At 40.2% G+C, this 23857-nt stretch overlaps 1 protein-coding gene and 1 long non-coding RNA gene across 2 annotated transcripts in view; both read right to left on the bottom strand.

Annotated features, from left to right (window-relative positions):
• LOC309621078 (amine oxidase [flavin-containing] A) overlaps positions 1-23857 on the bottom strand; it is a 75256-nt gene that overhangs the window by 31866 nt on the left and 19533 nt on the right. The window contains exon 3 of the mRNA XM_082378109.1: positions 14536-14673. Coding sequence (XP_082234235.1) covers positions 14536-14673 — 138 coding nt within the window. The remainder of the gene's footprint in view (positions 1-14535; positions 14674-23857) is intronic.
• On the bottom strand, positions 589-9736 carry LOC309621218. Its single transcript, XR_014239832.1, has 2 exons — positions 8271-9736; positions 589-8210 (listed from the first exon to the last, which is right to left on the bottom strand). It is a non-coding gene; the product is annotated as an uncharacterized lncRNA (long non-coding RNA).

The raw sequence follows: 23857 nt of genomic DNA, 5'->3' as shown, positions 1-23857 counted from the left end.
GACTAAGATCCCACAAGGCGAGCAGCGTGGCAAAAAAAAAAAAAATGTTGGTGAAAGAAGCAAGTCAAAGAATACATATAGTATGAGTCCATTTATATAAAGCTCAAAAATAGAGGACAGTTTGTGGCTCCCACATCATCCTTTATTGTTGGTCCTATAAGATAAGCCAGCAAGTAGCATTTACCGATTGGCATGTTGGAGAATTTCAGCTCTCTGTACTTTTATAGTTTAGTTAAACAAAAGGAAATGAGCATTGGGGCTTCCCTGGTGGCGCAGTGGTTAAGAATCCGCCTGCCAATGCAGGGGACACAGGTTCAAGCCCTGGTCCGGGAAGATCCCACATGCCGTGGAGCAACGAAGCCCACGTGCCACAACTACTGAGCCTGCACTCTAGAGCCCGCGTGCCACAACTACTGAAGCCCGTGGGCCTAGAGACCGTGCTCTGCAACAAGAGAAGCCACCGCAATGAGAAGCCCGAGCACCGCAACGAAAAGTAGCCCCCGCTCGCCGCAACTAGAGAAAGCCCACGCGCAGCAACGAAGACACAACGCAGCCAAAAATAAATAAATAAATAAATAAATTCATTAAAAAAAAAGGAAATGAGTGGTATTAAAGAATATCATAGGCCAGGGAGGAAAGCTGCCAAATATTTTTCTTTAATCATCTTGAAAATAAACAGATATGTTCTGCATTGATTTAGGAACATGTCTGCCCAACCCATATGAATTCCTTGGCACCATTCTCGTCCCACTGTTTTGTGACAGGCCTGTAAGAGAAATCTTTTGGTGGTTTATTTTCTATAGTTCATAACAATGCTTTAAATAAAGGAATCATCTAAAAAGAGACCCATTAAATAAGATCGTGTTGTATCAGTAGTTAAAAAAATCATCTTCTTCCTCCTTCCATATGCAGGTAGACAAACTCTTTTCAAACATTATACATAGTGCTACTTTACCCAGAAAAAGCCATCATAATCGACATGGAAACATCTATCCTATCTTTTTTTCTTTTTTTTTTGGCCATGTCACGAGGCTTGTGGGATCTTAGTTCCCCAGGGACCAGGGATTGAACCTGGGCCCTCTGCAGTGAGAGTGCCAGAGTCCTAACCACTGGACTGCCAGGGAATTCCCGTATCCTATCTTAATGTATTGGTTCTCCCAAGCGGCCATCTGGTTCCTCTGTTCTTCTTTGCAAGACCCTTTCTTCTCTCATCTACTGACTCTCCCGGGGTCTGATCCTCAGCCTCCCTTGGCCCACCCATTTCCCTGGGGAACTCATCCATCGTCTGGATTTATTATTATTATATTTGCACAGTCTCATGGTTTGCATTTTTCATGCCTCTGCTCCCTCTACCTCTCACACAACTTCAAGGTCTAGCAGCACATTCCTAAGTTCATGACCTGATTTTCATCTTACGCTCAGTCCCCTCTCTTAGGACTTGTACAGCTAAAACAACGGGCACTTGAGTTGTGCAATCTCATCCCTGGAAAAAGAGAACCATTACACTCAGGTATAAATAATGCCATAACATCAAGAATAAAAGGTTTCAAATGCATTGTTATGCCATCTTTCCCAAGGGACTCTAGGTATATACAGACATTACAAACAAACCATTTAATATAGAAATAATATGAGTTCTTCTGGATGCTCTTGGGTAAGTAAAGAGGGCATTGAAAAAAATATTTTTCCTCTTTCACAAATGCCATTAACTCAGAACTAGGCAGTTAGAAAAAAGATGAAAATATTACACTGTGAGGATGAGCGGCTGTTTTTCTTTAACAGCTTTATTAAGATATCATTCACATACTCTATAATCCATCCATTTGAAGTGTACAATGCAATGCTTTTTAGTATATTCACAGAGTTGTGAAACCATCACCACAGCTAATTTTAGAACATTTTCATCACCCCAAGAAGGAACCCCTACTCGTTAAAAGTCACTCTCCATTCTCTCCTACCCCATTTTGAAGAACTGCCAAACTATTTTGCAAAGCAGCTGCCACCCTTTTACATTCCCACCAGCAATGCATGAAGGTTCCAATCTCTCCATATCCTTGTCGACACTTGTTATTGTCTGTCTTTCTGATTCCAGTCATCCTGGTGGACGCAAAGTGGTATCTCATTGTGGTTTGGACTTGCATTTCCCTGATGACTAATGATAGCCAAAAGTCAAACCTAGCTTGGTGAGTGGAAGGTCATATTGTTGAGCCCATACATTGTCTCCGACCTTGATACCATGGCCACTTTGTATGTGGGCCCACTGAGCAAGTGATAGTGGAAAGAGATGGTGTGATGGCTTTGTACTGTGTCAACTTGTTCAGGCTGAACTGGATTTCCCAGAGTTTTCTTTCCTATATATTTCCGGTTAGGGTCACAAGAGAGATTCTTATGGGAAATTTAGAGAGTAAAAGTGAAGCAGCCACTCATTTTGTAGTTCACACACATTATTGCTGATTTTCATGGCATGAGATAGCGTCTGGGCCTGCAACTACTCCACCCTTCTGGGATCTTCCTTCAGCTTCTACAACTCCTAGGCCTGGTATATGTATTTAGCTCTATGATGAAGGGTCCTGGCTTCTGCAAGACATCACAGTGTCAAGATCAGAGGCAACAAAGACTGATCTGGACTCCAGCTCATGCTTGTGGGTTCCAGCTTGTTCTTGCTTTCCTCCATCATACATCTATCTTCCCTTCCTGACTGCCTGCCCTTCAAGCTCCAGCATCAGATGCAAAGACAAGAGCCTTACAAAGACTCCCACAATTAGGTAAGGCCAAATCCCCATAATAAATCCTTTAATAGTTTTGCTTATCTCACTGAACTTTGACTGATTATCCTAAGGATGGATCATCTTGCACCTGATTACTAAAGCTTACTCTGCAGCAGATGCCCAATGGTCAGCATTCAACATGGGACACAAGGGCAACCCCAGCCAGTGAGGGACATGGATAAATTATCTCAGCTTCTCTGTTCTTCATGGGGCAATTCTTTGGCACATTCCACACAGTTCCTCAGGGAGAACTAGGGGGAATCGAGCCTCAGTTGCCCACAGCTCTAACAACTCATTAACCCTTTATTGGCATTTATTCCCTTCCCTCCTATAACACTGTCTTCAGGCGCTATATCTGGAGGTTGGTAAAGTGCTATATTGAGATCCCTCGGATATTCTGAGTGATATACACTCCTATAGAGAGTCTGGGGGGAAATGTGTCTTATACCGAAGTCTACATAAGTTGATATTGGTGTTTGATGTGTCTAGTACTTGAGTGGAATAGCTGAGACATTAGAGGATAGGTGGACAGACCCTTTTGAGAGCTTTTTCTTTGGGGACCTAGAGTTTTTAGGGAAAGGTACTCTTCACTGTTACCAGATTTGATCTAGAAAGATCAGTATCACTATCTCTAGTGAGAATGAAGGGGCTTTGGTCCCAGTAGAGTAGTGGTTCTCAACCAGGAGTGATTTTGCTCCCATTTGGCAATGCCTGGAGAAAGTTTGGGTTGTCACAACTGGATGGGGGATGCTGCTAGATATCCTACAATGCACAGGACGGCCCCATTACGACAAAGAATTATCCAGTTCCAAAAGTCAATAGTGCCCTGGTTGAGAAACCCTGCTGTAGAGTAACATATAAATGTGAGTGAGTATCACTAACTTTTCTGGAATCCAACCCTTTCCATTTGCAAGATTCCTGGATTTGTAGCAGAAGTTGCCTCGGAATAACTCAGGGTGCAGGGTATAGGGATCCTGCCGCCAGGCCTACTAAATTAGGGGTGTGTGGCCAGGCAATCTCTGTTTTTAACAAATCCCAGGTAATCCTAATGTTCACTAAAGCTTGGGTCTTATCACGTTATAGTGTTTGTATAGAATTCCTCTTATTCATTTAGCTATGCATGTTGTCAAATTATTTGAATGAAGAAAAGTAAAAATAAAAATACCTACGCCATTTCTTTTTAATCCTTATCTTTATTAAACTTCAAAAAAGACTAAAGGAAATGGGGACTTCCCTGATGGTCCAGTGGTTAAGACACCGCACTCCCAATGCAGGGGGCCCGGGTTCAGTCCCTGGTCAGGGGACTACAGCCTGCATGCTGCAACTAACAGAGCCCACATGCCGCAACTAACGGAGCCCACATGCCGCAACTAAAGGAGCCCACATGCCGCAACTAAGACACAGCGCAGCCAAATAAATAAATAAATTTTTTTTAAAAACTTAAAAAAAAAAGACTAAAGGAAATGATATTTCTGTTATGGTTGTCCATTTTCTTCATTAATATTTATTTCCTCTTGAATCTTTTTCTTAAAAAATCATTTACTCTTCTTCCTTACATTTTTGATTTTACTATGCCTGGATTCCATGTCTGATTTCTCTTGCTTTTTACTGCTCCAAGGTAAAATCTTGTGATCATAATAAGTGAGATGCATCACAGGGTGGTACATTTGGACAGCTTTTGATAAATTTAGCAAGTTCACTATGTCTTTGAAGATATTCAGAGGTCCACATTATATATGTATTAAGTTTTTAATATATATGTAGGTGTACAGTAGGCATACCTTTGTTTTATTATGCTTCACTTTACTGCACTTCACAGATGCTGTGTGTTTTTTTTTTTGTTTTGTTTTTTACAAATTGAAGGTTTATGGCAATCCTGTGTTGTCAGATGATGGTTAGCACTTTTTAGCAAAAAAATATTTTTAAATTAAAGTACGTACTTTTTTTTATACATAATGTTCTTGCACACTTAATAGACTACAGTATAGTGTAAACATAACTCTTATATGCACTGGGAAGCAAATTTGTGTGGCTCACTTTATTGTGATATTCACTTTGTTGAGGTGGTCTAGAACCGAACCCGCAATATCTCTGAGGTATGCCTGTGTGTGTGTGTGTGTGTGTATAATTTGTTTAAACCCAGCTGGTACCTGGCAGAGGCAGAGTTCATGTCTCCATGCTTTTGGTTCAGGCTCCCCCGGCCCCTACCTCTGTGCCTCAGTCTCCATGTTAGAAAGATTGGACCTGCAGTGCCACTGAGCTGGATCCTCCATCGAGAGCCTATTAGGATGTGCTTCTAGGCCTGGAGGTTGTAGGCATGAGTGAATATTGATCTGAGAGAGACATGGTCCCAAAGATCTCACCTCGCTGCCTACGTCGGAAACCACTTCAGCTTCCTCTGATGCACTAGAGCACTTTGTTCATTGCTCATGGCACTTTGCCGTTTTCTACAATGTATTAAACGGAATTAAGTACATGTCTTGCCTTCTGGACTAGTCTCAACACACCTGAGAAGGACTACGCCTCATTTCCTACACTGCCTTGTAAATACCAAGGTTCTAAGAAATGCTTATTAAATGAAGGAATAAGAAGAAGAGTGGAATTCTTGCTTTTTTATAGCCCATCTCGTATCACATCTAGTTCCCCCAGGCCCCAGAAAGAGTCCACTCTCTTTCTACACAAATGACCCCCTCTTTTCCCGCCTCAGACAAGACCTTCGAATGAATGCCAATTTTGCACTGATTTTTCCTTATCAATTCACAGGCATACCTTTTCTAAAATAGCCATAATCAATATTACCATCAAATTTACTAGAATGCACTATGTGTAAGGTGTGAAGGGAAGAGAAAGATGGGAGACTCACTTTCTTAGGGAACCTAAATCCCTAAAACCATTTTCTATGTTTGCATTTCTCACTCTGATCTTTCTGGGTGCTATATGAAAATGAGTTCCATGGTCATAAATCTGGGGAATCCTGGTTTATAGTTAAACAGCTTTTTTTTTTAATTGCTGGTCCTCATAAGACTCCTAATTTGCTAATGGACATCTTGGCTCTCAAAGATAGGGTTAGAATATGGAGCACTTCCAAAATTTATCTGACCAACAAACCTCCTCTTTTGCAAAGCACTTTTGGGATTAATATTGCTTGGAAAATATTCCCTTAGGCATGCTTTCTTCATATTCTGGCTAGCACTGGTAGGGGCCTGAGAGAACACAGGAAAACATGGGTTAGAAAGAAGACCTACAATAACCAGAATATTTTCCAAATGCTACAAATAGGAGTAAATTCTCACACATACCTCTCCTGCACAAAAGGGTACACCATCCCACAATACTGAGTCAAATAGCAGAAATCAAATGAAGTTGTTAGGGGAACCACTGACCGAAACCGCCCGCCCTGGCCAGGCACCATAGTAACCACTTGCATGAGTTATCTTACAGCAGGAGGTCCTGGTAAGGAATGCAGAACTAACAAGCTACCACCAACTAGAAGAATTCGGGAAAGGTCAAAAGGAGAGAGGAAATGCCAGTCCGCATGGTCTACCATCTTCCCAGAATCCTTCTCGCTGGAATCCATCTTGGCTGAGCGATGCACGCGCCACCAGGAAGGACCCTGAGTCAGAATGATTAGCCAGAGACAACCGGAAGCTAACCCCATTACCATAAAACCCGAGACTGCGAGCCACGTGGCAGAGCAGTTCTCCTGGGTTCCCTTACCCTGCTGCTCTCCTTCCAGGAGCCCCTTCCCAATAAAGTCTCTTGCTTTGTCAGCACGTGTGTCTCCTTGGACAATTCATTTCCGAGTGTTAGACAAGAGCTCACTCTCGGGCCCTGGAAGGGGTCCCCCTTCCTGCAACAAAATCACTTGTACATCTAGCTAAAACTGCAAGTGCTTTGTGCTGAGTCTCAGGTCTGGGCTCTGCCCCCTTGGAACAGGGCAGTACAGAGGAAAAGTACATCAGAGCAGGTGGAGAGGGTCCAGGGCAAAGCAGAAATTCTTGCCAGAGAGGCTGTTAACTGAGAGCATTCACTTTGTGTATCCCAGTGACCGGGTAGATGCAGCCCTGCCCCTCTACTGGATGGAGTTACCTCAGTGATGGCTCATGCGATCACGATGGTAGAGATGTGATAAGGGCTTGCGCTGGGAGGGAGGGTGGACCATAAGATTCTTAGCACAATCTTCCCAACATTTGGACATCAGAAAAGTATTTTTTAATACGCTACAGATTGGGGGAAAGTCACAGATACTCAGGACTTCTTGGGTGGGTGCCCAAATAATTATGTAGATTAGCGAGTGACTGCACCCATGTCTGTGTCTCAGGGTTTCCTTTTATCACCCGCTGCTGGTCAGGAAGTACGAGCCAGTAGTGATTTCCTCCCATGTGTCTAAAGCCTGATGTTTTTTTCAGAGACATTTATCTGTTGGATATGGCTGTGGAAACTAGGCCACTGGGTACTTTGGCAAACACACAAAATTAAATCTCAGCCTGAGGTTCACTGTGTATCGTTTGAGTCTGACAAATTACATGAGAGCTATGGGAATGAAAGCAAATGGACTAATAGTTCGGTAATTATTTTCTTTGTGTGAAAAACCTGATATGAGCAAAGTCTTTTAAATGAAAAGGACCCAGTTCAACAGCTTTTGGGATCAAAGTGTTGATTACATTTAACTATAATTAACACTCAAATTTTCTGTGATTCCACCTAGAATTTTCTTCTTCTAGTTGCACTAAACCCAAGCACAAGGCAAAAAATAAAATGAAGTGCTATGAAAACAATACTGGGCTGTTCAGATATAAAGTATCAACATTATTTCCATTATTTGTCTCTTTTCAGTTCCAAGTTCTGTGTCTGCTAAGGTTAATTATCAACTAGGCTTTCACATCTGTCTGTCGTCTGTCTGTCTGTCTCTCTTTTCTCACTCACTTCTGTAGGGCCTTGAACAAAATACTTGCATTCTTACAACTTTCTCCTATCTCTAAAGTAAGAATAACTGTCACTTACTAAAACTCTGAGATCCACTAGGTTTTCAAAAGGTATTCGTTCATTGAGTTTGATACACAAGTGAAAAAGCTTGGCGTCCACACCTGAGACAGAAGGCTATATAGTAGCATCGATCTTGTTAAGTGGCAGGACAGGGCAATGACAGGAAAGACTTTCTGGCAGGGTCAGTGGGACAAGAGGACTTTCCTTCTTCAGGAGGCCCAGAATGGACAAGATATGGGATTTGAAACTGAGCAGGACCCTGTGGGGGTCCTCCCTGTAACAGATCCTTTCCATGGACCCATTTCTACTTCATAGGAAATAGGCTTCATTCAGCCTCCTAGACCTTCCCTAAGTTCCAAAGGGCAGATTCAAACAGTTGCTAATGAGGGAAGGAAGGGGGATGCAGAAACAAAGGAGGAGCAGTCAAGAAACAATAGTGCATACTGAGCCTGTGCTCTAGAGCCCGCGAGCCACAACTACTGAGCCTGTGTGCCACAACTACTGAAGCCTGTGCACCTAGAGCCCGTGCTCCACAACAAGAGAAGCCACCGCAATGAGAAGACTGCGCACCACAACGAAGAGTAGCCCCCGCATGCTGCAACTAGAGAAAGCCCGCATGCAGCAACAAAGACCCAACGCAGCCAAAAATAAAATAAATGAATAAATAAATTATATATATGTTAAAAAAAAAAGAAACAATAGTGCAGCGATGAAAGCAGGGTCCTGGTTCCTGCTCAAGGAATATACATAACAATATCTTTGAGTGCTTCTGCAGGAACTAAGGTCCCCACCCAGGTGGAGGATGGTAGTTTCAGGCTGAGCACAAGATTCCTGGAGCACCGCCCTGTTACCTCACCACCCACCAATCAGGAGGAAGTCACACACCCTGCAGCCCTCACTCTAAACTTTGCCTATAAAAGCTTCTACCCGAAAACCATTGGGGAGTTCGGGATTTTTGAGCATGAGCCACCGTTCTCCTTGTTTGGCCCTGCCATCAACCTTTCTCTGCCCCAAACTCCGACGTTTCAGTTTGTTTGGCCTCACCGTGCATTGGGCCCTGGAACTTGTGTTTGGTAACAGATTCATAGGACATTAGGGCGTTTTTAAAGGTTTCAACTATTAGAAGGCTACTCTGCAAAAGTTTATGATTAAGCCTTTTGGTTGGGGTATTTGGGTGTGTGCTCTGAGGTGGGAGTAGGGGCTACAGAGGGAGGAAGTAGAAAGCAAGGACGGGGGAGGCTGGGGGAGATATGAACCTCAAACTGGCAACTACATTCTAACCTGAAAGGTCAGAACCTCTAGGAGTTGTGTAATCACAGAGACTAGAGCAGTTTCTCTTGAGGAAGCTGCTTTTATGTTTCATTCTATTCACAAGGTTCTTTTAGCCATTAACCAAAATGCTAGGGCCCCACTTGAGGAGGTGATCGAAAAGTTCCACAGCCTCAGTGAGAGAAATGCTTTGTGTCTGACCTAATCCCCTTTCTATGCTGCCAGTGATGGCCAGTCCAAGGCAGGAGGGTGACTTTAGACTACTTCTCAATGAATGGCTAGAAAATGCCTTCTGTAGTAAATTACTTCCTATTAAAAATGAATGAAAGGAAGATGAAAAGCATTCTGTGGATGGTAGCACAACAATATGAATGTACTTAATGTCGCTGAATTGTCCACTAAGTATGGTTAAGATGGTAACTTTTATGTCTATTTTATCACAATTTAAAAAAAAAAACAAATGAAAGGGGAAAATTGAATCATTAACCTGACTTTGCTATATATAGGGCTGTCACTTCAACTGAGTAGAAACTTCATTCTCTAGAAACTAAATCTGAGATTTACTCCTGAAAGTTTATAGGAAAAAGAAAGGAGCCTTTGAGAGAAAATGGCTAATGCTGACCTAGCTTTCTAAACAGTACAAGGCTTTAAGAGTAATTCGTCATTAAGCTTTCCTATGATCCACAGGAAGTAAATGAAGTCTTTTAAAAATGGAGAGGAAAAAAAGAATGGAAGTTACTAGCAACTGTTTTTTACAAGCTATGTCTATATATCTTTATACTGAATACTTGATAGATTAGAGTGAAAATATGTAAACATTTTGAGTCTCTCTGCTTTTAAAATCCTAGGTATAATTATAGTTTAGAGGAAAAAAATCCCTTTTGTATTACTTCATTTCTATGATCAACAAAGAATTTTTTATCATGAACACAGGCCCATTACCACTTGGCTGTCCTTACCTAATTGTCTTTCTTCATCTTCTACTCTGACTTACACAAATTACTTTAAATCCTCTTTTTTCTTTTTTAAACCAGGCAGAATATAATGGCATAAAATAAAATACTCTTATCTAGATCATACTTTGATTATTAAGTTTACATAAGTCACTTATGAAAAAGAATATACAGCCAACAATTCCAAGCCATGCCCCAGACCTCTAGCCTTAGTATTTTAACACAGTAATAGAATCCGTCTTCTTCAGCCTGCTGAGCCTAACTGGGCTGGCCTCGGGGTTTCTCAGGAGTCAAGTGCTCACTGAAGCCCAGAGGGGGACCAGATCTATGGCTCAGGATACAAGAGAAGAGGCCACTCTGGTGAACAGTACCACATATGACTCCTAGGCACACCCACTCCCCTCCAACCGCTGGAGTCCACAGGAGCCCTTACAGCCAAAGTGGCATCTTAGGACTCCAAAGCCTGTTGGGGTAAGGTGATTTTTGTCATATCTTGGAGCAGTTTATTAAAGGGGTTCACAAGTTAACTCTGCTCACAGAATAAGGAACAATGTGATGTAACTCACAGAACCTGGGCTCAAGAGATGGAAAGCCTCACGTTGGCTCCTGATCTCTCTGAGACTCAGTTTTCTCATTTGTAAGATGGGAGAAATAATGCTTATTACCTCAAAGGATCATTGGGAAGCTCAAATGAGGTAACACAGGTATAGGCACATTACAGATGGAAGACAACACCAATGCATAGAGCGAGGAGGGATGAATTTAGGTGATTAAAAGAAAGACACGACAATCAACATCCCTACAAGAGCCTAACACCTTTGGCTTCTTGAGTTTCCTACTGAGACGGGTTGAAAGTGAAAGTATAATTTTCTTTGACAAAAGAAAAGAGTTCTATGAGTTGGTATGGAAAGGTGTTAAAAGCAGCTTAAAAATATATTGTCCCCAATCCAAAGGAAACACCCGATTAGAAGCAAGAGGTCAAAGACGCAGTTATATCTGGCAAGCATTAAGACAAACTGATAAAAAATACATCCTCTGCTTTCAATACAGCCTACTGGCTAAAACAAAGTTCACCTCTTAGCAACAACAAAAAAAATTACTTAGTATTCCAGAACACACACGTTCTGAAAAGCCTGTGGTTTCAGTCGTTGGCATAGAAACATGGAGTAAATGGCTGTGGGAAGAACAGAACCAATACTCGGAAAAATTGCTTGCTAAGCTGTTACTATCAGGAAAGCCTATGTTGTTTTAAATAAATCTTTATCACACCGTTCTCTAAAAACAAATGTGTGGTCTATATTTATAGTCTTGATTTTTATTTAGAGAGGATGTGAAAAGCAGGGAGAAAGTGAGAATGCATGAAAATGTCAGTATCTCCTTTAAAGTAGTTCCTGCAAAATGCCTTGCTCCATCTCTGGCAGTGTTCTCCCTCTTGACACCCTACTTGCATTATTATGATCTGGAGGAACCCATGGAAAGAAAAAAAAAAAAAAGCGGAATCAAGTGTTTCTTTCTTCTTCTCCAAGACCTGGCACTGCTAAATTTAACAGTCTCCACAACTCAATGAAACTAACTCATAAAACGATCGTAATGATGGTGCATCTTCTTTACTAATGCAAGTAATCAATCAATCGATCCAAGAGGCATTCAAGTCCACCTGCTTCCTTTACACCTTCCAAAAGAAAAGAATCCATAGAGAACATTTTAAACATATCTAGCTGACACCACTTCAAAGCCACCTTTTAGGTTAAAGATATGATTAATTTATATTAATTTCACAAATCAGATGTAGTCTCCGAAATAAAGCTGTATTGAATTCACAACATTCATAAAACCTGCTCACCGTAGGAACCAGTCAAGAACCCTATTACATGAGAATCAGGATCTACTAAACCAGAATTAGAATAGAGATTCTATTCACAAGATCCATGAAGGTTAAAGGCAGAAATGTTAGCGAATATTATTTATTTACTTATCTCCTCCCTTGAGATGGCAAGCTCCATGTGAGCAGAAACTTGGATCATGTATCCACCACTGTATTTCCAGCCTACAACAATATCTGGTACAGAGTTGATTGTCCAGTAACGACTTACTGAAACAGTGAATGAATTTAGCATAACCATATGAACCTTCTAAAAATAAAGCAGATAGACTTAGTCTCTGGGGGAAGGGACAGGTTGGAAACTACCACCTAACATCTGTCCCCAGTGCTTCTGAGGCTCAGGCTTGGAACTCCACATAGTCATGTCAAAACTTGCACTGTAAACACAATCTAGCAAAGGTCAAGAATAGTTCTCTGGTGAACACTAAAAGTCATCCTAGAGTAGGTTGAAACTGGATGCACTACAGTCTGCTGACAGAAGAAACAATGGAGGCATTCTTTAAGGCTGTACATCAGGAAAATTTAAGAGCTGAAGCAATCTGGATCATAAAGAATATGGCTTGGTGTAACTAGACAGTGGCAATCTTCCAGTGATTCACCCACTTCATTTCAGTGTTATTTACAGAAAAGAATACACTGTATTAGATTACAGAAGCTGGGGTTGTCACGAGAGCTGATGCAGAAAGTGTCACAAAGACAATTTGCATTATTAACCCGATCTACTATCATGTCGGGGGGGAAAAGTCCATTTTTTCCCTAGAAGCGAACAGAACAGTGAGAGTTGATATATTCTTAAATAAGTGGAATTATTTTTTGCTATACAGTTTATTATCAGTCTTACCTGGAATAGTTAGATGAATATCTTTCTGCTTTTTCCCTAATCTGGCCTCCTCACTTTCTAGTTTCCTGGTCATTATAAAAACATCCACTACCCTGAGTATTTCTCATTGCAGAAATGATATGATTTATTAGAAACACTAGCAGAAAGGCACTTATTCAGATAAAATAAATTAACCTCTAACTGATGCACTAGTTTTTTACCTTAACTTTGCTATCTACCTTGGGTGAAAATATGTGTTCCTTGGCAGGGTAAAGTATGTGAGAGGACGGTTTAATGGTAAGTATTTATTTATTTGCTGTGCTGCGCGGCTTGCGGGATTTTAGTTCTGCAACCAGGGATCCAACCTGGGCCACGGCAGTGAAACCACCAAGTCCTAACCACTGGACCGCCAGGGAATTCCCTAATAGTATTTCTATTCTCCATCTTTTTATTAGCTGAGATTGTCTTAAATGAAAAGAACAGTGTTTAGCATCTTAAATATGTGCTTATTTGTAAGTAAATCCTAAAATTCATGAAGAGCATATGCTCAGGGGGGGTAGGCAGACCATTACTAGTTTTATACCTTTGTTCAAGTCACTTTACCTCACTGAACCTCAGTTTTCTCCTCTGTAAAGTAGAGCATAAGTTTGCTCAGATTCCAGGATAATCATCAGACTCATATGCTTCCCAGTTGGACTAGACAGTGAATTTATACGACTGTTTAATTAGCAGTTGAGTGCAAAGGATTTGGTTTCTCTCCCTACATTAAATATGATAATACAGGTAAAAGTGCTCCATAAAGGTTAGTTGCTATTACTCTTACCTTTGTTATCACTTACTAGTCCGGGTAAACAACATGCCGTGCAGAGATGACAAAGTGGGGAAGCAAAGGAGTTTTTCCTTCTCGATCATGGCCTATTGAAGCCAGCATTCATAAACACTTTGTATAATTCTTTTGTAGTTTCTTCATTTCTCCCTTGACCTCTGGACCTCGTTTTTCTAAAGGCTGCTGGTTTGTTTTTTCACGTATCTCACTGCCAGACTCTCCCAAGCATCCCAATCCAACCCAGACCAGCTATCAGAGTTTCCCAAGATTCCTGACCTCCCTGATTGCACATCGGTGTGCATATACTTCAAGTATCCTTCATTCCCTGCTCTGAAAGGCCCTGAAGATGCCAGACCCACATGATTGCTGGGGTGGAGTGGAGGCTTAAATGTGTCTGTTGAGAAGTGATGTGGTTACTGGTGTGGGAATCCTGGCATTAGAATGAGTAAATAACCCCAGTCCTGACGACTCTAGTTCCAGGAAATGGGCTACAATGTCAGATCGGAAACTTGATTTCTCAAGGCACATTTCCAGACTCCAGCTGCTCCACGTTTGGCTTCAGTAAGAAAGAATAACACGGGCAACAGCTGCTGTTTCTTGAGTGGATATCAGAACTTAGAGTTTAAACAATCTCTTGTTTAAATAGTAGGAAACTGCACAACTGAGCTAGACTTCCCAAGAGTCATGGCTAGGTGCAGAGAAAATTACCAAAGTGTGCAAAGAAATGGATGCAAAGGATGAGGATGAATGACCCATTCAAAGTCTTAAGAAGTGGCCTCAAACTGCTGTGTTCCTTGGGGCCTTAGAACTGCCTCATAGGTGCCTCAGGGGCTGCCTGGGCTCTGTGTGTGTGTGTGTGTGTGTGTGTGTGTGTGTGTGTGTGTGTGTGTGTGTGTGTGTGTGTGTGTCTATTTCTGGTGCCTCCCCCAGTACTCTGCCTTTCTTTTCTTCTTGTTCTTAAAAACAAAACCAAATGCTTTCCCAAATAAAATGCTCCCCTATTGGTCAGTTGAGTAAAACATCAGGCTTACCTTGACATATTGAACAAGACGCTCATTTACGTTCACTTTGTAAGTTTCTAAACCCAGTTCCTTAGATAACCGTAAGATCCTGTTCTGCGTTGGTCCCACATAAGCCCCGCCAACGTCTACGTAATCAACATGTTGGTTCTGTAGAAACAGAAAAAGTGTCCAGAAGACTTTAGTTAGAACTCTAAAACAAATGTTTCTATGTCTTATAAAAAATAACCCTGTTTATTTTTTACAATTTAAATGTGCCTTACATCTCTCTTATAAAGTGCCACTGAAAATAGCAAATCTTTCTCCTCTACTCCAACCCTATAGTACACTCATCATTAAGCAATCCCATTTGTCGAGTTATTGGTGAGGCTGATTCAGCAATAACACGCATAAAGAATAAAGAACACTGTAGTACGCCCTGCCGATCTAGATCCTTTTCAAAGCATTTAGCTTTATTATCTATGCTTTTCTTTGGGGTTGTTGCTGGAGGGGTCACCCAGAGTTTTATTAGGCCTAATTCTCTGATTTCCAGCAGATGAAATCTTCAATCAGCCCACACTGGTGGGCTCCTGATCCTATTTTAAAACACTTGCAGGGAAGAATGCATCATAGGAAAAGAGTACCAAAAGGTATGAAAAGATTCATATACCTAAAAAATATTTTATAAATATGCAAACCTTCCTCCATAAACCGAAATTTACTTTCCTCTTCTTAAATGCACTTTTCCATTTTCCCCAGCTTTTTTAGTAACACATTTCCCCATGATTTAATCAATAAATTGTAAAAAAAAAAATAAAATAAAATAAAATAAAATTGTGCATTGATGAGTAATAATTCCTCCATGTGTTTGTAATAACTTCTTATGGGTCTGTTTCTATTTTGTTGTTTATACCAGTTCTAATTCGCGTTGCCGTTTCTCCTTGTTTGCCTGATTATTTTTTATTGCGTCCCACTGATTGAATTTGAGAAAATATAGAAATTATCTGAATCCTGAGAGGATTATATCTTTCTCAGAGAGGATTTATGTCTCCTTCTGCCCAGCACCTGGGGACGCTAACAATACTAGATAACTTTATTGCATTTTGTGTGCCTGAGACAATTTGAAGGCAGGTTGAAATGCAACGTGACCTAGTCCCTTTGCTGTTCACCCTTAGCGCTAGGATGCAGTCCAACCCGAAGCACAAGTTTACCAACACATCCCTCCATATACACACACTTTGGTGGGCTCTGGACCTGACCTTCAGTTGCCCTAGCTTTGTAAGACTTTTGAAAAGTACTTCTCAGTCCCTCACTTGCTTCTTCAGTGGTCAGCAAACTCCCACCTCTCCACCCCCAGGGGAAAAAGCAGGTCAGTGTTTTCTGGATGTTGGTCTAGTGATTCTTCACTATCTTGTTAGCTCTCTTGATGCTTTGAAGGTGTGTGTGTGTGTGTGTGTGTGTGTGTGCGTGTATACACAGTGCAATTTGTCTAGTCTCCTTATATGTAGTGGGAGGGTTGGGATAATTTACCTAATCTGTTATTTCCAAAAAATCGATTGTCTACAATTATGCAACCTTGCCCTTCCTGGGGTAATATAACCTGATATTATCTTTCCATTGCAAGATATGCTTTGCTAACATTTTGTTTAGAATTTTTATATCTGTGTTTATAAGTGAGACTGAGATTGCCCCATGATTCTCCTTCCTTCTCCAGCCCTTGTCTGTTTTCTTGTATTACAGTACTGTTAGTCTCATGAGTTAGAAATCATACTTTCTTCTATTCTCTAGAAGGCATTTGTATATAAATAGAATAATCTCTTCTTTGAACATTAGGTAGAACACACCTGTAGAGCTATCTAGGCTTAGTGTTTTCATTGTGGGAAAATTTTAAATTACAGATTCAATTTATTTTGCGGTTAAAGCACTACTCACATTTTCTATTTCTTAAATCAGTGTTATTTTTTATAAATTATATTTTCTCATCATATGTACATTGCATATGTTTCAAAACTATTGCTTTAAAGTTCATGACCTCTTCTTTTCACTTATTTATTGTTTATTGTATCAGTAGTTATATCTTCATTTTCATCCCTTTTATTGTTTAGAGATGTCTCTTTTTCCTTTTCCTTGAAAAATCTTATCAGACACTTGTCTAGTTTTAATAGGACTCTTTAAAGAATCAACCTTTGTTTCATTGATCATCTTCATTGAGTATTTTCTATACCATTGATTTATGCTCTTTTTTCCTCTTTTTTGGATTTTTTATACTCTTAATTTTCTAATTCCTTGCATGCTTAGCTTATTCATATTGAGCCTTTTGTTCTTTTCTAATGGAAAAATTTAGGCTATGAATCTTCCTCTAATATGGTTTTTAGCTACACCCACAACTTTATTTTAGTATTTCCATTATTGTGCGGTTTTAAGTATTTTCAAATTTCCATTACAATTTCTGTCTAGATCTATGTTTCTAAAAGTTTTGTCATGTTTTAATTTCTACAACTGGAATTTTTTTAGTTATCTTTCTGTCATAACTGCATTGTGGTCAAAGAATATGGATTATATGATATCAATCCTTGAGGCTTACTTTAAGACCTAGCACATGGTTGATTTTCAAAGATTTTCCATTTCTGCATGAAAAGAACATAGTCTTCTGTTAAGTAATATGCATGTTTTATACATGTCCATTAGAAAAAGATTAATTGTGCTCAGCCTTTGTTTGCTTCATTTATTATTAACTTAGAAAAGTATGTTAAACCCCCCCTACACTATTGGGCATTTAGCTTTGATTCCTGTCAATTTTTGCTTTATATTTTGAGGCTACATTATTCAGTATACACAAGTTCAGAATTGTTCGGTCTTCTGGGTCTTTTATCACTATGTATTGAAACTTAATCCAATGAAACATTTTTTTGTTTAAACCTTATTTTGTCTGACATTAATATAGTTAAAATAGCTTAGATTAGTATTTGTATACTATCTCTTTCTCCATCTTTCAGTTAGAGCTTTCTTTATTCTGACATTTCCCCCCTTTTAACTGAGAAGTTTAGCCCATTTATATTATTATTTCTTTTAAAATGTCTTAACTTTACTTATTTTATTATGGCTTTCCATTTGTCCCACTTTAACAGTTTCCTGCCTGATTTCTTTTCTTCTTTTGGGTTAAGGGTTTTCTTCCTTTTGTTTTAAGTTTTTCTTTTACTTGTTTGGAAGTTATACTGTCAGGCCTATTTTTTTTCTAGCTATATTAACATGCATACTTAATATATTCTAAAGCTTATCAATATATTATCTTTCTACTGAAAAATACAAAACCTTCATGCATCAACTGTGATCACCCTTCTTCTAATCTGTAAACCATAAAAGTACCTTGCTTCAGGTTTATTTGTCTCCCAACAAATTTGACAATATTTTGTTTTATTCTGTTGATGTTGCTGAATTTTATTTAAATATTTACCAGTATCTTTGCTCATTGTCTCCTCTTAAATTTCAGACCTTTTATTTGTTATCATTTTCCTTCTTCTTAAAACACAGCCTTTATAATTTCCTCTAATCTGGGTCCTAAGTTCTCTATTTTTGTCAGTCTGATAAAAAGATAGTTCTAGCAAGCAACAAATTCTGGTTATTTTCTCTTTCTCTCTCTCTCAGAACAGTGAAGATATTGTTTATCTTCTGGCATCTATTTTTGCTGTTGAAGGGTCACTCATAAGTCTAATTATTGATTTTTTTCAGAGTATGCATAATTTGTCTTTCTCTTTTCTAAAAAAAATTACTTTTAGACTTAAAATAATTTTTTTAAGATCTCTTTTCTTTGGTATACTGCAGCTTCTGTGTCCGGGTGAGAATTTCTTTTCCTTTTTCATGCTGTGGACCTGTTAGGTTTCCTGGTATCTTCCAACAATGCTGGAAAATCTTCAGCCATTATTTTTTCATACCATCATAACACTATCTTTCATGTGTTAGCTGCTCCTGCCATTGCCCCACATAACGTATTTTCCAATCTTTATCTCTGAACTGCATTATAGATAATTCCTTCTGATCTAGTTCACTCATTCACTTCAGCTGTGTCTAATACACTGTTTAATCTGTCCGAGTTTTTTCATTTTAATCAGTACATTTTCATTTCTAGAAATTATTTTTAAACTACTTGATCATTTTTTTTCAAGTTTCTTTTCCCTGTTGCTAATTTTAAGCATGTCTTTTCTTTAAAACATGCTACGGTAATTTTTTTTTCTGTGTATACTTCAACTATTGCAAAATCTTTCTGGATCATTTTTTCTATTTATTTTCCTCCAGTGCCTTGTTTCCTTGTATGCTGTCACTTTTGACTATGAGTTGCTGATTTTCCTTAGAACTTTTTCTGTGTAAGTTATTTGAGGCCTGGGTGGAAACGATTTGAGTCTATTTCTGCCAGCCACCTTGGCACTTTAAATGTTCTGTCCAAGGTTTTTCACACCATATAGGTAGTGTAAATTTAGATTGAAGCCATGGATGAAGGCAAGCTTTATTTTTCTCCCTTTTAGAATGGTAAGGTTTATTTCTCTTTCACTTTCATGTACAGAGTATAGCACACGGGATTCCAGTTTGGAGTATTTCCTATTAAATTCCCTACCTTCAACAGGTTCTGGATTTTATTTCCTGTTCCTTGCCATACAGCCATCACAGTGGAATTGCAGAGTCTTCAGGGTTCAGTAGACATCCAAGGTGAAAGTCAAATTTTGAGCTCATTTAATCCCTAGGCTTCATGTTTTTACTTTGCTTTGGGGATTCGTTAGTTCATTCAACAACTATATCTTGAGTGCCTACAAGGTGCCAGGTACTGTTCAAGAAACTTCTGTTACATCAGTGAACAAAATAAAAATCCCTGCTCTCAAGGGGCTTTCATTTAGTAGGAAGAGACAGAAAATGAACCACAAACATAATAAATATCTTAGAAGTTGATAACGACAGTGAAAAAGGAAAAAAAAACAACTAGAGAAGGACAAGGCAGATTGAAACTGCAGAGGAAAGAAGGAAAGATTTCAGCTTCAAATACAAGGGACATATAGGCCTCTGAGAAAAGGTGATATTTGCGTAAAAGGCTTGAAGGAGGTGTGGGAGTTATCCATGTGCATATTTGGGACAAGAGCATTCCTGGCAGAAGAAAGAGCCACTGCAAAGATTCTAAGGGAGAAATCTGCCTGGTGTGTTCAAAAAACACAGGCCAATGTGTCTGGAACAGAGTGAGCAAGGAAAAGAGAACTGGAGATGAGAGTAGAGAAGTTGCAGGGCGGGGGTGGGGGGGAAGGGGGCAGATCATGGTACGTGTCACAAGACATTGAAAGGACACTGGCTTTTACTCTGAGCGAGAAGGGCAGCCTTTAGAAGGTTTTGAGCACAGAAATGCCAAGATCTGACTTAGTTTTGAAAGGCTCATTCTGGCTGTCACACTTAGATTATAAGGGGCAAGGGTAAAAAGCAGGGAAATTACTTAACAGGCTATTGCAATAATCTGCCCTAGAGGTCATGGTGGCTCCCACAGGTGGGCACCACGGAAGCGGAGGGAAGGGTTGAATTCTGGGTATATTTTGAAGGCAGAGCCAAAAGAATTTCCTGACATAATGAATGTGGGGTCTCACAGTGTTGAACATGACTCCCAGTTTTTTTGGGAGTTGCCATCCTCCTTTATGGGGAAGGCTGCTGGAACAGTGTTCTTTTTTTTTTTTTAATCAGTTTATTGGTTTTGTTTGTTTCTTTTTTTAAATATAAATTTATTTATTTATTTGTTTGTTTAGTTTTGGCTGTGTTGGGTCTTCGTTGCTGCACGCGGGCTTTCTCTAGTTGTGGAGAGTGGGGGCTACTCTTCGTTGTAGTGCGCAGGCTTCTCATTGCGGTGGCTTCTCTTGTTGCAGAACACGGGCTCTAGGCATGCAGGCTCAGTAGTTGTGGCTCGCAAGCTCTAGAGCGCAGGCTCAGTAGTTGTGGCACACAGGCATAGTTGCTCTGCGCGGCATGTGGGATCTTCCCGGGCCAGGGCTCAAACCCATGTTCCCTACATTGGCAGGCAGATTCTTAACCACTGCGCCACCAGGGAAGCCCCTGTTTCTTTTGTTTTATTTTGCTATTGAGTTGTATGAGTTCCTTATAATTTGTTATTAACCCCTTATCAGATAGATGGTTTCCAAATATTATCTACCATACTGGTTGGCTGCCTTTCATTTTGTTCATGGTTTCTTGTGCTGGGGATAAGCTTTTAATTTTTATTTTATTTATTTATTTATTTATTTATTTAGGCCATGCCACACGACATGCGGGATCTTAGTTCCCCAACCAGGGATCGAACCCGTGCCCCCTGCAGTGGAAGTGCAGAGTCTTAACCACTGGACCACCAGGGAAGTCCCTAGAATAGTGTTCTTGATGAAGAAGAAAAGAAATTCAGTTTGGATGTGTGAAGTCTCAGATGTCTGTTCAACATCCAGGAGATCTGCAAACTTCCAACTTCAGGGCAGCACAGTATATTTTATTCAGCATTTTATTTTAAGAGGGAGAGTCAATCAGGCTTCCACTCTGCCATGATACCAGAAGTGATGTGTTCCTTTGACTTCTTTCATCTGTCCCTCATATAATCCTAACTTTCCCTTTTACTAACTATTGGTGTTGTGCTCCAAACCTTCTCTAGCCTCCAACATCCTTTTCAAGACAGGAAGCACAAAACTGAAGTCAGTATTCCAATAAAATTTAACAAAGACAGTAATAGAATTCTTGGAAGTTTCCAAAAAAGATGTCTTTAGAACACAGACACTATTTAAAGTAAATAATCCTAAGTGAAGTAGTAAAAAGCGTGAGGCATTTTACAGAATGCTTCTTTACAAAGTCGAAACATTTGAAAGGAGGTGCCCCAGATTCAGCATGAAGATACTGGAACTGTAATACCATATTCTGCTATGTTGCCCCTCAGACTTTAGGATCTTGCGTTTGATCTCATTATTCAGCCTTTGAAGAGGCCACAAACACGCAACTATATTAGGAAACAAATACACCAACCCTGTGGTAGCCCTGCAGGCATTTCAACTTAATTAATTTGGTCCTGAAGAATTATGGGGGAATCACACTAGGAAAAAATTGGGAAGTTCTGAACAAATAGAAGATCTATTTGAACAGTTGCCAAGTGACAATATCAAATTTGACATTTCGATATTTAAAGATCCAGAGTAATTTTTATGGCATCTCCTCCCCAAATCCTAATTGATTATGCTAGTAGAAGCAACTGTAACAATATTAAATTCAGTTTCTGATTAAATACCATTTCTGTCCCTGCTTTGTAAAGCACTCCCCGCTTTTTCCCTTCTATTTATTTGAAATCTTATAGATGTCAAGTCCTACTTTCTAAGCATTTCAGAGTTCCTCTCTCACATACCTAAAGGGAATTTTAATATGATGCCTAATACGCAATAGTTCCTGTATGGTGCTGACATATATAAATGATGTAGCATGAAAAAGCAGCCTGGGACAATAGCATAGATGGGGATAAGCATGTTGGAATTCTCATTTCCCTTGTACAAAGAGACTTGTTCTTAACTGAAAAATCCGCAACACGACAGATGCTCCTATTTAATAACCAAAAGGTTTTAGAGATAAGAAAAGTAGGGCAAAGGGACAACTTAATACCTATCTCCAACATAAGGAATGTTTTTCAGAAAATGACAGGAGAATCATATCTAACAAGCTGGTACAGGCAGAATATGCAATCTTTCTTTTGCACTACAACGCATTGCCTTCCATTAGAACTTGAAGTTGGGGGGAGCTTCAAGTACATTTAGATTATATCTCACTGCCCAGATGAGAAAAGTGACATGTAAAGTGCTAAGAGTACTTACCCAAGGTATGACAGCATGTCGGGCCAGTACAGGGGCCAGAATCCCAGTCTCCTCACTCCCAGACCAATAGCCTCCCAGAGGACTACATCTGAGGAGGTACTCAAATTCTCCAAATGCAATTAATCTGGATTCACATTAATTTAAAGCAAGCGAGCATCCACCAAAGAGCAGCACTTCTGTAGCATCCCCTACGGATCTTATCAAAATGCAGAGTCAGATCCAGCAGGTCTGGGGCAGGGCCTGAGATTCTGCATTTCTATCAAGTTCCAGGGTGATTCCGAGGCTGCTGGCCCACAGGTTACTTTGAGTAGCAAGGCCGTAGGGTACTCTTAGAGCTGAGTAAGGTAAAAATAGGCTTATGATACATCCCTGTACATCTAAAAAGGCAGAAAGTGAATGACAGAAGGGGAGCTTGGCTTGGTGTGACTGAAACGGCTGGTACAATATCTTAGTTCAGATGTTGGTTGGCTATTTCATATCCATTTATATTCCCCCTTTCCCATGCCTGCTTCTATTATGCAGCCCGGAAATGTTAAAGACTTGCTTTCCCAGGTTCCCTAGCAGCTCAGGGTAGCTGTGTGTCCCAAACCTAGCCAATGAGACTAAAGCAAATGTCTGCTGGGGTCTTCTGGTAAAACAAAGGCTTTGTTGCAGATAAGACTGGGGCCGCCTCTTCACGCTCTTTCCTGCCTTGAATGAGGACTTGATGCTGACAGATGCTGCAGCCATCTGGTTACCATTAGGCAATAAGCCAACAGGAAAAGAATGGCTGAGCAGAAAGACAGAAAGAGCCTAAAGATTCGATGACAAAGCTGAACCCCTGCACCAGCCTGGACTACCTACCACCAGACTTCTTCTTATGTAAAATAACTGAATGTTTGTATTGCTTAACCCATTGTTATTATCACTGCATAAGCCATTCTGTTATAAATCTGACACATCTTCTAATTAGATAGATGCTTCCTCTCCTTCCAGTCACTTCAACAGTCTGGTTTTGTCCTTACTGCCAATCCCCAGCCTTTAACGCTCTGTTTCTGTGCTCTAGCAAAGGGGCTCATTAGTGACCTTCTAAATGCCAAACACAAGGGCCCCTACTCAGCCTTCATCCTGTGTCAAATGCCCCTGGCATCTGATTCCATTTATCATCCCTTCTCTTTCCTCTGCTGATTTTCATGGCACTGTCCTAATCTGGTCTTCCTCCCCAGCCTCCACTGCTTCTCTCTGGCTCCTCTGCCTCTGCACTCCCTTTAAATCTGCATGTTCCCCAAACTTCCATCTTTGTCCGTATTTCCTTTCTACCTTACATCCTTCCCTGTGTATCAGTTCCAGATTTCAACATCCTGCAACCATTTCTTCAAATAGTAGTAAACACCAGTTAGCATGCATTTTTCCAAAATGGTGATGTAAGCCCAAGCACAAAAAGGCAGTGATGTAGCAAAAACTGGGCTTCCTTCTCATGTCTAGCTGACCCCACCTGAGAAGCACACCTCTTAGGGAACAAG

This window comes from Balaenoptera borealis, assembly GCF_965194805.1.
Source record: "Balaenoptera borealis genome assembly, chromosome: X".
Taxonomy (NCBI): Eukaryota; Metazoa; Chordata; class Mammalia; order Artiodactyla; family Balaenopteridae; genus Balaenoptera; species Balaenoptera borealis.
This window is presented reverse-complemented; position numbering and strand designations above follow the sequence as displayed.